Genomic DNA, 13,356 nt, shown 5'->3' on the forward strand with positions numbered 1-13,356 from the left:
CTCTGGTTTTGGTTGTGGGCCTGCGATGCTGGATCACACCTGATGCCGTCCCGTACCTACTGAATCTGCCGGAATCTCCACAACGCTTGACAGAATGACAGAAAATCCCGAAATCCCCAGCTAGTCAGACATTTGGGTATGGAAACAAGTTTAGCATTCATCAACATTTTATACGCCGCCTAAATCAACCTCTTGAATATTCACATCTTTTTGAACTAATTTTAAAATAGAGAAATAAATCCGAGAAACAGTCAGAGTAGATGATCAACTAGATCTTCTGGAGACTCCTTGCCCTCAATGATGAAAATGGTCTGATGTTTACTGTATTTTTTAACTTCCTATTTCATAATTCAGTCAGTTAGACAACTTTTATTTAGAGATACAGTCCGTGCCGTCCAATTACACTTGTGACCAATTAACCTACTAACCCGTTAGTGGAGCACCCAGAAGAAATTCATGTGGTCACAGTGAGAACATACAAACTCCTAGACAGCGGCGGAATTGAACCTGGATCACTGGACCTGTAGTAGTGTGAACGCCAACCGCCATGTTACATGTCGAGCAGTCTCTGTGAGGTGTGTATGGGTGATGGAACTTGGTGGGAGGAGGGAAAGAAACTGGGTATCAAGGAGCTGGGGATGAGGCTAGCTTGGGGGTGGGGGGTGGAGAAGGGTGTGGGACCAATTGGAATATATGATCTGGGTGGACCAGAAGAAAAGATAAAGTAATAGCTGAGTTGCAGTTAGTTACCTTCAGTTAGAGAATTCTGTGTTCATTTAGTGAACTGACTCCATTCCTTCTATTTATTTATTGAAATAGGGTGCGGTTGTGCTGAAACTGTGGAGGGTTCAAAGGAGGTTCATGAATATGATTCCAGGATTGAATGGCTTGTCATGAAGAGCGTTGGATGGCTCTAGGCCTATTTACTAGAATTCAAAAAAATGAGGGGTAACCTCATTGAAACCTATTCAATGGTGAAAGGCTTTGATTGAGTGGATGTGGAAAGAATGTTTCCTATAAAGGGAGAGTCTAAGACCAGAGGACACAGCCTCAGAATAGAGGGGTGTCCTTTTAGAACAGGGATGAGGAGGAATTTCTTCAGCCAGAGTGGTGAATATGTGGAATTCTTTGCCACAGGCAGCTGTGGAGGCCAAATCTTTATATATATTTAAGACCAAGATTGATAGATTCTTGATTAGTCAGGACATGAAGGAATATGGGGAGAAAGCGGGAGATTGGGGCTGAGAGGAAAAATGAATCAGCCAGGATGAAATGATGAGCAGACTTGATGGGCCAAATGGCCTAATTCTAATCCTGTATCTTATGGAATGGGCCCTCTCAGCCCTTTGAGCCACTGCACAATCGCCAATATTTTTTTTCATTCTAGCCTAATCATGGGGCAATTTGCAATGACCAATTAACCTCTCAACCGGTATGTCTTTGGACCATGGGATGAAACCAGAGCACCTGGAGGAAACTTACAGGCAGCAGCGGGAATTGTACCCAGCTTGCCTGCACTGTAAAACGTTGGGCTAATCACTCCTCCTCTTCCTGTTGCTTTAGGGGTTTCCAACAACTTAGACAAGGGCCCAGGCCTCTCGATCCATTAGTTTAGTTTTAAACTTGAAAACCATCTTCGAGGATCATGTAAAGGCTACTGTCAACTTTGCATTAGTAGATAACATAAACTACCACATATCTACATTCAAATTCTTCAATAACAACTGGAATATATAACCAACCCTAAAAACAATTGTGTCAGCTCAACTCTAAATGGCAAACGTACTAGATGACACAAAAATACCCAACCACAACCTAATAACTAACTAATGCCAGTGAAGAAGACCCAGCTGTTAAGCTTCCAAGGAAATTCTGGAGCCATAAAGAGGCTGAGCACGGGATGTGCTCTACATGAGGAACATGACTATAGACATATTAAACTCCTGCACTGACAGATCCATTCCTGGTGACATCACCACCTTCAGACTGGTTGCATCATCACCTGGTATGCAGGCTCTGATTTGCAGGATTAAAAGAGGCTTTTGAGGGCTGTAGTCTCAGCCCAGCGCCGTCGTGGGCACAGCCTTCCCCACTATTGAGAATAACTTCCAAAGGCAGTGCTTCAAGAAGGTGGCGTCCATCATTGACCCTCACTATCTTGGGGCATGTCTTTTTTTCATTACTACCACCTAAAGGAAGGAGGTACAGAAGCCTGAAGATCCACTTACTGAAGATAGTGATTGTGTGAGGCAATCAATATAATATGCATTGATCTGGTCCAGCTGAAAATTTAAAGAAAAAATTGTTCTGCATCAATATTTGTTGAAAAGGGGATCATGGGTTTCAGGGAGATCTTGGACTGACTAGGGAAGAGTTGAGAAGGCAGTTTAAGGACTGTGAAAGCAAATTGTACAATGCATTTCATTTCTTGCCCACTAACCCACTCTTGATTTGGTTTAGTTTAATTTGCAAAATTTTGATGAAAGAACTATATGATCATAGAAATTTTCTTATCATCTTGCATCTTCTCTTACCTTTTTGTATTTGAAATGACATGGGAGGGGGTTACTTTCCATAGGGGTCTATGGCAGCTACCAGGGAAAAATATAGTGCTCTCATTTTTTCCTACTTATGACTTTGTCAAAAGCATTTCCAAAGTCGAAATAAAACTAAGACACTGAAGCAGAATTAGGCCCTCTGGCCTATTGAGTCTCCTCTGAAATTCCATCATGGCTGATTTATCCTACTTATCCCATTCTCCTGCCTTTTCCCCATAAACTTTGACACTCTGACTAATCAAGATCCTATCACCTTGGACGGAGGTGTTGGAAATGGATCAGGTAAATTTGAGGGCATGGTGGAAGTTGGAGGCAAAGTGGGTGATGTCGATGAGTTCAGTATGGGTGCAGGAAGCAGCACCAATGCAGCCATTGATGTAATGTAGGAAAAGTGGTGGATGGCCACATAGACTGTTCCATGTAGGCGACAAACAGGCAGGTATAGCTGGGACCCATGCGAGTGCCCATGGCTATACTTTTCATGTAGCCAACAAACAGGCAGATATAGCTGGGACCCATGCCATGTAGCCGGCAAACAGGTTGGTGTAGCTGGGTCCCATACAATGTAGCTGTCAAACAGGCAGGCATGTTTTATAATTTCACTTTTAATGTCACTCCTAATAATTTCTCCTTTGGCTCCTCCCACTTCTTTCAAACAAAAGATGTAGAGTGCTTCCTGCACTCAATGCAGAACTTGTCAACTTCATCCACTTTGCCTCCAACTTTCACCCTGCCCTCAAACTTACCTGTCCATTTCTGACATCTCACTCCCCTTTCTCAATCTAAATGTGGAGACAGCTTATCTACTGATGTCTATTATAAACCCACAGACTCTCACAGCTACCTGGACTATATCTCCTCCCACCCTGTTACTTGTAAAAACGCCTTCCCCTTTTCTCAATTTCTCCATCTCCACATCTGCTCTCAGGATGAGGCGCTTCATTCCAGAACGAAGCAGATGTTTTCCTTCAAAGCAAGGGGCTTCCCTTCCTCCACCATCGACACTGCTCTCAACCGCATCTCTTTCATTTCACACACGTCTGCTCTCACCCCTTCCTCCTGCTACCCTACCAGGGATAGGGTTCCTCCCATTCTCACCTACAACCCCATGAGTGGCTGTGTCCAGCACGTAATTCTCCGAAACTTCCGCCATCTCCAAAGGGATCCCACCACCGAGCACTCTTGCCCTCCTCCCCTCTCCCACTTTCTGATTTCTGCAGGATTAGCTCCCTACGTGACTTCCTTGTCCATTCGTCCCTCCCCACAGATCTCCCTCCTGGTACTTGCTCTTGCAAGCAGATCAAGTGCTACACCTCCACCCTCCGTACCATTCAGGGTCCCAAGCAGTGCTCCCAGGTGAGGCGACACTTCACCTGTGAGTCTTTTGGGTCATATCCTATGTCTGGTGCTCCTTGTGTGGCCTCCTATGTATCGGTGAGACCCGATGTAGATTGGAAGACTGCTTTACTGAGCGTTACACTCCGCCTACCAGAAAAAGTGGGATGTCCCAGTGGCCACCCATTTTAATTCCACTTCCCATTCTCATTCCAATGTGTTGATGGTTGGCCTCCTCCACTGTCGTGATGAGGCCACACTCAGATTGGAACAACACCGTGTATCCTGTCTGGGTAGCTTCCAACCTGATGGCGTGAACATCGATTTCTCAAACTTCCAGTAATGCCCTTCCCCCCCCCCACTCCTTTACCATTCGCCATCCCCTTTTCCCTCTCTCACCTTATCTCCTTGCCTGCCCATCACCTTCCTCTGGTGCTCCTCCCCCCCTCCCTTTTCTTTCTTCCATGGCCTTCTATCCCCACCTATCAGACTCCCCCATCTCCAGCCCTGTATCCCTTTCACCAAACAACTTCCCAGCTCTTTATTTCACCCCTCCCCCTCCAGGTTTCACCTATCATCTTGTTTCTCGCCCTGCTCTTTCTTCCCCCCCCTCTTTCTCCCCCCCCCCCCACCGGACTTTTAATTCTACTCCTCACCTTTTTTCTCCAGTCCTGCTGAAGGGTCTTGGCCTGAAACATCAACTACTCTTTTTCCACAGATGCTGCCTGGCCTGCTGAGTTCCTCCAGCATTTTGTGTTTGTTGCTGGGAGCAAAGGATGTTGGGAATGGTGAGTGTGGAGTGCAGCAGGAGGAGTGTGGGACAGGTAGCAGCAGAGTGCTAGGGTGGGGGGGAACATTAGTGCAGGTGCAGACACACCCAGCCCTGAGACACCAGAGCAAGGTAATTTGATTCTAAACAATTGGTGTATTGATAATTACAGAATGTCTCTCTGGTGCTTCCTGTTCCCTCCCCCTTTTCCCAACCATATTGCCCTCTCCCTGTCCCCTTCCCACTATCAGTCCACAATAGAGACCCATATCAGAATCAGGTTTATCATCACTCACATAGGTCAAGATTTTTTTTACAGCAGTAGTACAATGCAGTACATAAAATTACTACTATACTGTGCAAAAGTCTTGAGGCTGATTTATACTTGTGCGTCAACTCAATGCCGTAGGTATGGCGTCGCTGCAAACCCTACGTGGATCCCTACACTGTAGCCTGACACGCACCTCTCCCAAAATGTAACTACGTGTTACAGCAACGTAGACCGCAACAACTGTGATTGGTCTGCCTGGTAGCATCGCATTTCCTCCTACGCTGCAATACCTTCCCATTGGCTGACCAAAGGGCAGGGAAGGAACTCTGGCTGCAATGCTTTCCATAAAGCTTTACAGACCTCCAAAATTATGGGGACACGTTTCGCTTTTACGAAAAAAGTCGCTCGCTTTAAACTTGTTTACCCCGAGAAAGACTACCATGTCCATGAAGCTTTGCACGGGCAGGTGTGTGCGCATGCGCGACATGCCCGAATTGCAGAGCGACGCAGGCACACCAACACACAAGTATAAATGCTCACAACGGCGTTGCCCACTTGTGTAGGTTACGGCGTTGAGTTGACACACAAGTATAAATCAGCCTTTAGGTACCCTTACTACATAGTTCCTATCCACCTATAGTTCCTTAGGTGTATATGTGTATGTACATTTGTATGTATATGTATATATCTAAGACTTTTGCTCAGTACTGTGTCACATCTGTTTGTTTAAAAAATCCATGGTGGTTTTGAATGATCCTGTCACTATTTCCCAAATACTTTGCCAGTAAAATTTTAACAATATACTGTAGAAAATATCATATTACTGATATCAGAGGCCTATAGTCCCCAGCTCTCTCAATTTTAATTGGTGAGTTACATTAACTCTGTTGCACTCCATATGAAATATCAAAAATGGCCATTCACAATTTCAGCCGTCACTTTCTCATGTACTTTGTAGATTATCTGGATGCTATCAGGGGATGCCTTTTGACTCAATCTCTGTTCTTTTCCCACAAGATTGGTTGTCAAGTATCTAAACTTGATTGAGGAGTAACTATTTTCTCAGATAAACACTGAAAGGCATAAATAGGTATCTTCAGTCTGTAACACATTCAGACCGCTTTCACTCAGTCATTTATCTGTTTTATTTTTTGACTGAACCAGCTGGTTTCTGATCATACAAACTGACAGTAGGCTAAATTTCTCACTGCATATTTCTTCATTTTCAAAACAGTTATCTTTCTCAACCTGTCTAATTCTTAAATAGTCTTCACTGCCACTCCACACTTGTAGTGGCAGCTTGCTTTCCTTACCTCTGTGAATATAATTTCTTCCTCATTTATGATTGTGCGAAAATTCCAAAATTATTTTAGTTTTTGTGTCCCTGATTTTTCCAGAATCAAAGATAGTGATGAATTGGCATACAGGAAGGAGAATGAAAATTTGTCTGAGTGGTAGCATAACAACAACCTCTCACTGAATATCAAGAAAACCAAGGAGCTGATTGTAGACTTCAAGGAGAGTGAAACCAGGGATCCGTGAACCAGTTCTCATCAGAGGGTCAGAGGTAGATAGGAACTTTAAATTCCTGGGCGTCACTATTTTGAGGACCTGTCTTGGACCCAGCATGTAAGTGCAATTGCAAAGAAAGCACAGTAGGACCTCTACTTCTTTAGGAGTCTACGGAGATTCATCATGACATGTAAAACTTTGACAAACTTCTACTGATGTGTAGTGGAGAGTGCATTGACTGGCTGCATCACAGCCTGGTGTGGACACCAATGTCTTTGAATGGAAAATCCTACAAAAGGTAGTGGATTTGACCCAGTACATCATGGATAAAGCCTGCCCAACCATTGAGACATCTACATGAAACGCATCTATCATCAGAGATCATCGCTACCCAGGCCATGCTTTTTTCTCACTGCTCCCATCAGGTAAAAAGTACAAGAGCCTCAGGACTCATACCACCAGGTTCATGAACAGTTACTACACCACAACCATCAGGCTCTTGAACAAAAGGGGATAACTACACTCACTTGCCCATTCATTGAGGTGTTCCCACAACCAATGATCTTACTTTAAGGACTCTATCTTCTTTCATGTTCTCGTTATTTATTGCTATTTATTTGCATTTGCACAGTTTGTTGCACAGTAGTTGATCTTTCATTGATCCTGTTAGAGTTACTATTCTATAGATTTGCTTAGTATGTCCGTAGGAAAATGAATCTCAGGGATGTAGCTGGTGACATTTATGCACTTTGATAATAAAATTTACTTTGCACTTTCAAATAGTGTTCAAGATTGAGGTATATCATCTTAATGGCTGATGCAGAATAGTAGGTGGGAAAAGCAGATTTCTGTGTTCTTACAACACACATCGAAGTTGCTGGTGGGCCAGGCAGCATCTCTACGAAGAGGTACAGTCGACGTTTCTCGGCCTGAAACGTCGACTGTACGTCTTCGTAGAGATGCCGCCTGGCCTGCTGCGTTCACCAGCAACTTTGATGTGAGTTGCTTGAATTTCCAGCATCTGCAGAATTCCTCATGTTTCTGTGTTCTTATTTGATTTTGTGACATGAGATTTTGTGGAATCGTGTATGACTGCTTAGCACTCCTAGGATCATTCCATTCTGATTGTAAGTGTTGGCTGAAAAATATGAATTTGCTAGGAGGAATACATCAGTTTATTGTCTGATTAGAGTGAAGAACAGCTGGCTCAATTTTGGCATGCCCACAGAGGTTTGTGAAGTTGATTTTTGGAAGTTTGGCTGAAATGGACAGCAAGTGAGAACTTGCAGAAAATCTACTGAGATTTGTTTTTGCCATTTCTTTCCATGGAGCTAATTAGTCTAATGTGGTAGTGAAGGTAATGTCTATGAGAGGGCAGACTGAGGCCCACCCATGAGATGACAAGAAAAAATGTCCTCTGATTTGGTCTGGATGGCCTAAAGAGCTAAGCAATGTTAAATATTTTTTAGAACTTCATAAACGTAACTGTTCTCAATAAATACAAAAAAATGAAACAGCTTCAAAAACAAGAGAGAATCTGCAGACGCTGGAAATCCGAGCAACACACACAAAATGCTGGAGGAACTCAACAGGCCAGGCAGCATCTGTGGAAAAGAGTACAGTTGACGCTTCAGGCTGAGACCCTTCATCAGACTAAACAACTTATTTAAATATCAAAAAAGATTGGAATGTATATTTTCATTATCAATTAATTGCAATTAAAAGATTAATGATAATTTATAAGTACTTTTAAATTAAGAAAATGTTAGAATATTAAGCCTCTCACATTTAACAAATAATTTAAAATTTGATGCAAGGGGACTCAGCCTTTCAATACAAATTCCCTCCATAGAAGTCTTCACGTGTGGGAAAATGTGTTCTTTCTAGGTTTTGGATCGACTGTAAAATCTTGTAGCAAGTGGTGGGTAATCTTCAGTGGTGGGTAATTATCCTAAGTTAATGCTGGCATGCTGAAGCATTGATTTTTGACAATGGGCAATGAGTACTTTAACAGTGCTGCCTGCTGCTCTATGAGTTTGGGGCTGGAGAATGTGGGTGGAACAGTAAGAGTGGTCAGTCACTAATAGAAGTTGCAAGATTTCCATATTAAAGCCTGCACAGAGAAATTCAACATTGCTATCTTTTACAGTGGCATGTTGGTAAGCGTTGTTGCTACTTTTACCATTGTTACTACTGAAAATTATGGGAGATATATTTTGTTTTGGAATAGTTTGATGTGGTTCTGTGCCTTGATAACCATTCTGAGAGAACCATCGCTGCTTGGTTTAAAATGAAAACTAAAAGCGCACAAGATCCAAGAAGAGTAGCAAAGTGATTCAGTGGTGCAAAACAGCATCCCATATGACTGTAATGATGTGAGCTGTGGTCTTCTGTAGTTGCATACCCCAGCATTTAGGTCAGTGAACAGTACCTCCTTTCATTTGAATAGGGAAGAACAGCTTCACGGGAGAAGGATAAATATTTGGTAGTGTTATTAAGGGACTCTGATAATCTGGTGTACAGCTGTTCAGAAATTCAGATTGTTTAGCATTTGTCTCACCATACTGTTTCGTAAGTACCCCATGATCCCAAGCCTTACCTGGGCCCTGCACTCCATCTGGGGTCTGTTTCCACTGTGCTCCCTTTAACATCTCCGGAACTTGGTTTTTCCTGTGGTCCCTTGGGATTAGGATATTTGGCCCATCAAGTCTGCTTCGCTATTCAATCATGACTGACTGATTTTTTTTTAACCCTGTTCTTCCACCTTCTCCCTTTAATTCTTAACCCCCTTACCAAGCAAGAATCTATCAATCTCTACCTTATATATTCAGTGATTTGACTGCACAGTTCTCTGTGGCAACAAATTCCACAGATTCAGCACCCTCATTTCTTCCTCATCTCTGTATTAAAGGGATTCTAATGCTGTGCCCTCAGATACTGCTCTCTCCTTACATGTCCACTCTTTCCAGTCCTTTCACTGTCTGCTAGGTTTCAAAGTATAACACCTCTGTGAAACATCTTTATTTTTTTTAGAAAAGTGAATTGAAGGTTTACTGATGTGCTCATAGGAATGATATCGAACAGTCTGCTTGTCTGGTACTTCTAAAGCTCTGAATGTCAGATTATTGAAATTTTACTGGGAGCATGTCATCAATTAATTGAGATTAGTTTAATGATTATAAGTGTGTTTTTAATTATTCTACATTGATTTAAATGTTAAGCTTTTAATTTGAATCAAAGAAATATCAGAATAGTGGTTGTCTGCCATGTCTGACGAAGATAGAAGATCTGTGCAGTAGAGTTTTTTTTGGCGTGTGCCTGCGTGCGTGCGTCCGTGATGATGTCTTTTTCATGGCTTTACAAGGCGCGGAGAGAGAGAGAGAGAGAGACACTGTGTGACGCACCACTCCTCACACACACATTTTCGCAGTATTTTCCCCTTTTTTTATTTTACCAGGTGGAGTTGCGATCTTGACACTCAACCCGGCACGGATGGAAAGCGTACTCGGGAGCGGACCGGACTGGTTTCAAACCCGGGAACCTCCGCTCTCGGGTGTCATTGCGCCACCAGCCGGCCCACACAGTGGAGTTTTTAAAGTGGAAAAATCATTGCACTGGGGCAGTTCCACTCTCTTAATATTAGAAGTCTGGGGTCCACTGGTATGAACAAGAGTCACAAATTGGGGTCTTCCTTGGTTGCAGTAATGACCATGATGTCTTCTGTGCCTTGTCATGCCCTTCACTCTGAGCATTGCAGAACTGCCTTCTTGGCCATTGGATCTCACTGTAGATGTCATCTACCCAGTCTGCCGGAGCTGACTTCACATGCTCTAACAGGCATGTCCCTATAGGCCTGCCAGCTTCCCTCATCTGATTTAGTTTGCCTGTTGAAGAGATGAACCAAGGCGTGGCTGCTGCTACTTGGGGCAAAGGTGAGAGCTGAGTGTCCGGTGGGACCAAAGGTGAGTAAGCTGCTCCAGAACAGACATGACAAGACTCTTCACTCAAGGTGAAACTCCTCCCTGGATACACCCACTGTATTACTGTTACAAAATTCAATGTTTTGGCATATTTAACAGGCATCTGGGTGGGGGAGTGGGTGATGGGCTTAACTGTCAACTTTTCCAGTTATTTTGTAGACAACACTTGTTCTTCGAACTGCTGTTTGTATAAAGTCTGTACTCAACATTATTAAAACCTATGTCAATAACTGTAAAAGAATAATCAGGAACTAATAGACTTGGTAGTATATTGTCTGAAATGCATTGTAAGGCAGTATATCCTCCAAATGAGACAGAGAAATCTGTGCCATGTATTAATTGCCAATGACTCTTAATCCTCCTTTTTTTAATCTTGTATATGCAACTACAGTAACTGTTTTTGCAAATCCATGATTTTTTTTTTTACCAGCCAAGGATAATACCCCACTTGAACGGCTTGTTGTGGTTATCTCTGCAACATTTAAGATTGTGAGGCAAGGATGCCGAACAACAATTTAGAAAACAGAATTGGTTAATTTGAAAATGCATTGATGCTTTAGGAGACTTGTGTGTTTCAACCAGTAGACTAATCTTGATGAGCAAGCTATTTAAGAAATTAGAATCTATAAATCATAATGGTTTTCTGGTATTTCTGTTTTTACTCACTGATTAGTTTAAGCAGCATCAGTGGGGAGAACGGAGCTAATGTTTCAGGTCGATAACCTTTACTGAAATAGAAAAATGTGAGAAAACAAGCCCAAGATAGGATGCCAAAGGCCAGTTAATCATAGCTAATCTGTCTATGGGAGGTCTCAGCAGAACAAGTACAATAAAGAAGAGGAGAAGGATGAAAAATACTGGAACCATGAAATGAAGAGCAGTACAGTTGTTGGAAATACTGGGCAGATAGCTAGGAGAAAACAGATAACATAAAATCGGGACATCCTGGGAATACTCAGCAGGTCAGGCTGCATCTGCAGGATGGGAAACAGTAGTTCCAGTTGAGACCCTTCATTAGAACTAAGAGAATGAAATGCAGAGCAGGTTTGCTAGGCATGTCTGCTACAACCAGAGGAGAAGGAAAGGGGATTAAAAAGGCAGGGTAAAACTACAAACAAGGAGAGCCGTGTCACAGATGAATTACTGATGCAGACACAAATCAATTGACCTGAAATTGTAGAATTCGTTATTAAATCTAGGAGGCTGCTACTTGCTCAGACAGAGGAGGGGGTGCTGTTTTTTAAATCTTTTGTTGGTCTGAAAGTAGCAGTGCAAGAGTCTGTGCATTTTGCAGCTCATATATTCTTTCAATTATGTTCCTTTGTCTCTGAAAGAGCAAGGACAGAGACAGTGACCACAACCACAAGTTATACAATAGCCTTGGAGTGGGATAGGAACAGATGGTATGGGAAAGTATTTAATTGAGGGAGAGAGAAGTATAAAGCTATTTGGCAGGAACTTGGGAGCATAAATTAGAGATGGGATGTTCTCAAGGAAATGCTCAATGGAAATGTGGAGTTTGTTTGGGGAATACTTGCATGTGTTTTTGTCCCATTGAGTAGGAAAGGATAGTATGGTGAAGGAGTCATAGTTGACAAGAGAAGTGGAGCACCTAGTCAAGAGGAAGAAAGAAGCTTGCTTAAGGTTTAGGAAGCAAGGATCGGTCCAGGCTCTAGAGAGTCAGAAGATAATCTGATTGGAGCTGAAGAATAAACTTGGGAGAGTTCAAGGATAGTATCTGCCCTGCTGTTATAAGACTATTAATACAGAGTCCTAGTATATGATGAACTCTTTATCTCTCAAATCTACTACACGATAGGTTTGCACCCTATTTCTCCCTGCACTGCAATTGCTCTGTAACATTTTATTCTGCATTGTTATTATTTTATTTTGTCTTGCATATCATTCATTACAACCATACACTGAGATAGTACAAGTTTTTCACTGTATGTTCGTACATGTGACAATAATAAACCAATTCGCAATGTTGAAAGCAGTGTTGTCTATTCTCAGGCGCAGTTGATAAACTGGATTTCTTGTATAGTATCCAGAATGTATAAGTGATGAGCTGAAGAATAGACTTATGAGAGCTCAAAGACAGCATGTTACCTTGCTTTTATAAGACTTGAACAATACCCTAGTATATGATGAAGTCTTGATTTCATAATCTAGTGTGTTATGACTTTGCATCTTATTATTTGCCTGCACTACACTTTCTCTGTAACGGTAATACTTTATCCTGTGCTGTTATTGTTTTACCTTGAATTGATCTGTTTTGAACAGAATGCAAGACAAGTTTTTCACTGTACCCTGTTACAAGTGACAATAATAAACCAATTTGCCAATTTAAGCAAGAGGAATGAATCTCGAGCATAACTTTTATTCTAATAATAATTTGGTACTTCTTCCTTTTTAAGATTCTCAGGTGAAATAAAGATGTCAAGAAAACATTCAAAGCACAAGGGAGAGAAGGATAAATCTCAATCAAATTCACGAAGGCACACCCCCAACTATTCTGTAAGGAGACTTTTTACTTCCATTTTGTTTTGGTTCAAATGTCATCATGGCATCTTCCTGCATTCCGTGCTTATCCCACCAGCTATGCACCTCCTAATCAAAATTTGCATTTTCTTTAACTGAATGCATTTTAAAAAAATATGGTACTTTTATCTTCTTAGGCCCTAATGTTTTGTATGTTCTGTAAACTTCAACTAGTAACTTTCAGAAATGTGATCCTACAAATATCAGCAAGTCAGTTCTAGCAACTCTTTCTACTTGATGCATTAAATGGAATTGATCACATTCAATTTGTCTTCATTTTCAAGTGTTGTTGTCTTAATAACTACTTTGCCTTATGGAGGTAATGTGACATTCCAATAATTGTGATTTTAAGAAATAAAACCTTTTTGTGTAATTTTTTTTACATTTTAA

The 13,356-nt window shown here is 41.9% G+C and overlaps 1 protein-coding gene across 3 annotated transcripts in view; it reads left to right on the forward strand.

Annotated features, from left to right (window-relative positions):
- swt1 (SWT1 RNA endoribonuclease homolog) overlaps positions 1-13,356 on the forward strand; it is a 162,094-nt gene that overhangs the window by 214 nt on the left and 148,524 nt on the right. For 2 of the 3 annotated variants that reach the window (XM_063064016.1, XM_063064019.1), the window contains exon 2: positions 12,843-12,942. In XM_063064016.1, coding sequence (XP_062920086.1) covers positions 12,862-12,942 — 81 coding nt within the window. In that variant the 5' untranslated portion in view covers positions 12,843-12,861. Of the gene's footprint in view, positions 1-4,611; positions 4,682-12,842; positions 12,943-13,356 lie in introns of all 3 variants that reach the window. The other variant, XM_063064017.1, reaches the window with a different exon arrangement.

Source organism: Mobula hypostoma, chromosome 12 (genome assembly GCF_963921235.1).
Source record: "Mobula hypostoma chromosome 12, sMobHyp1.1, whole genome shotgun sequence".
Classification (NCBI taxonomy): domain Eukaryota; kingdom Metazoa; phylum Chordata; class Chondrichthyes; order Myliobatiformes; family Myliobatidae; genus Mobula; species Mobula hypostoma.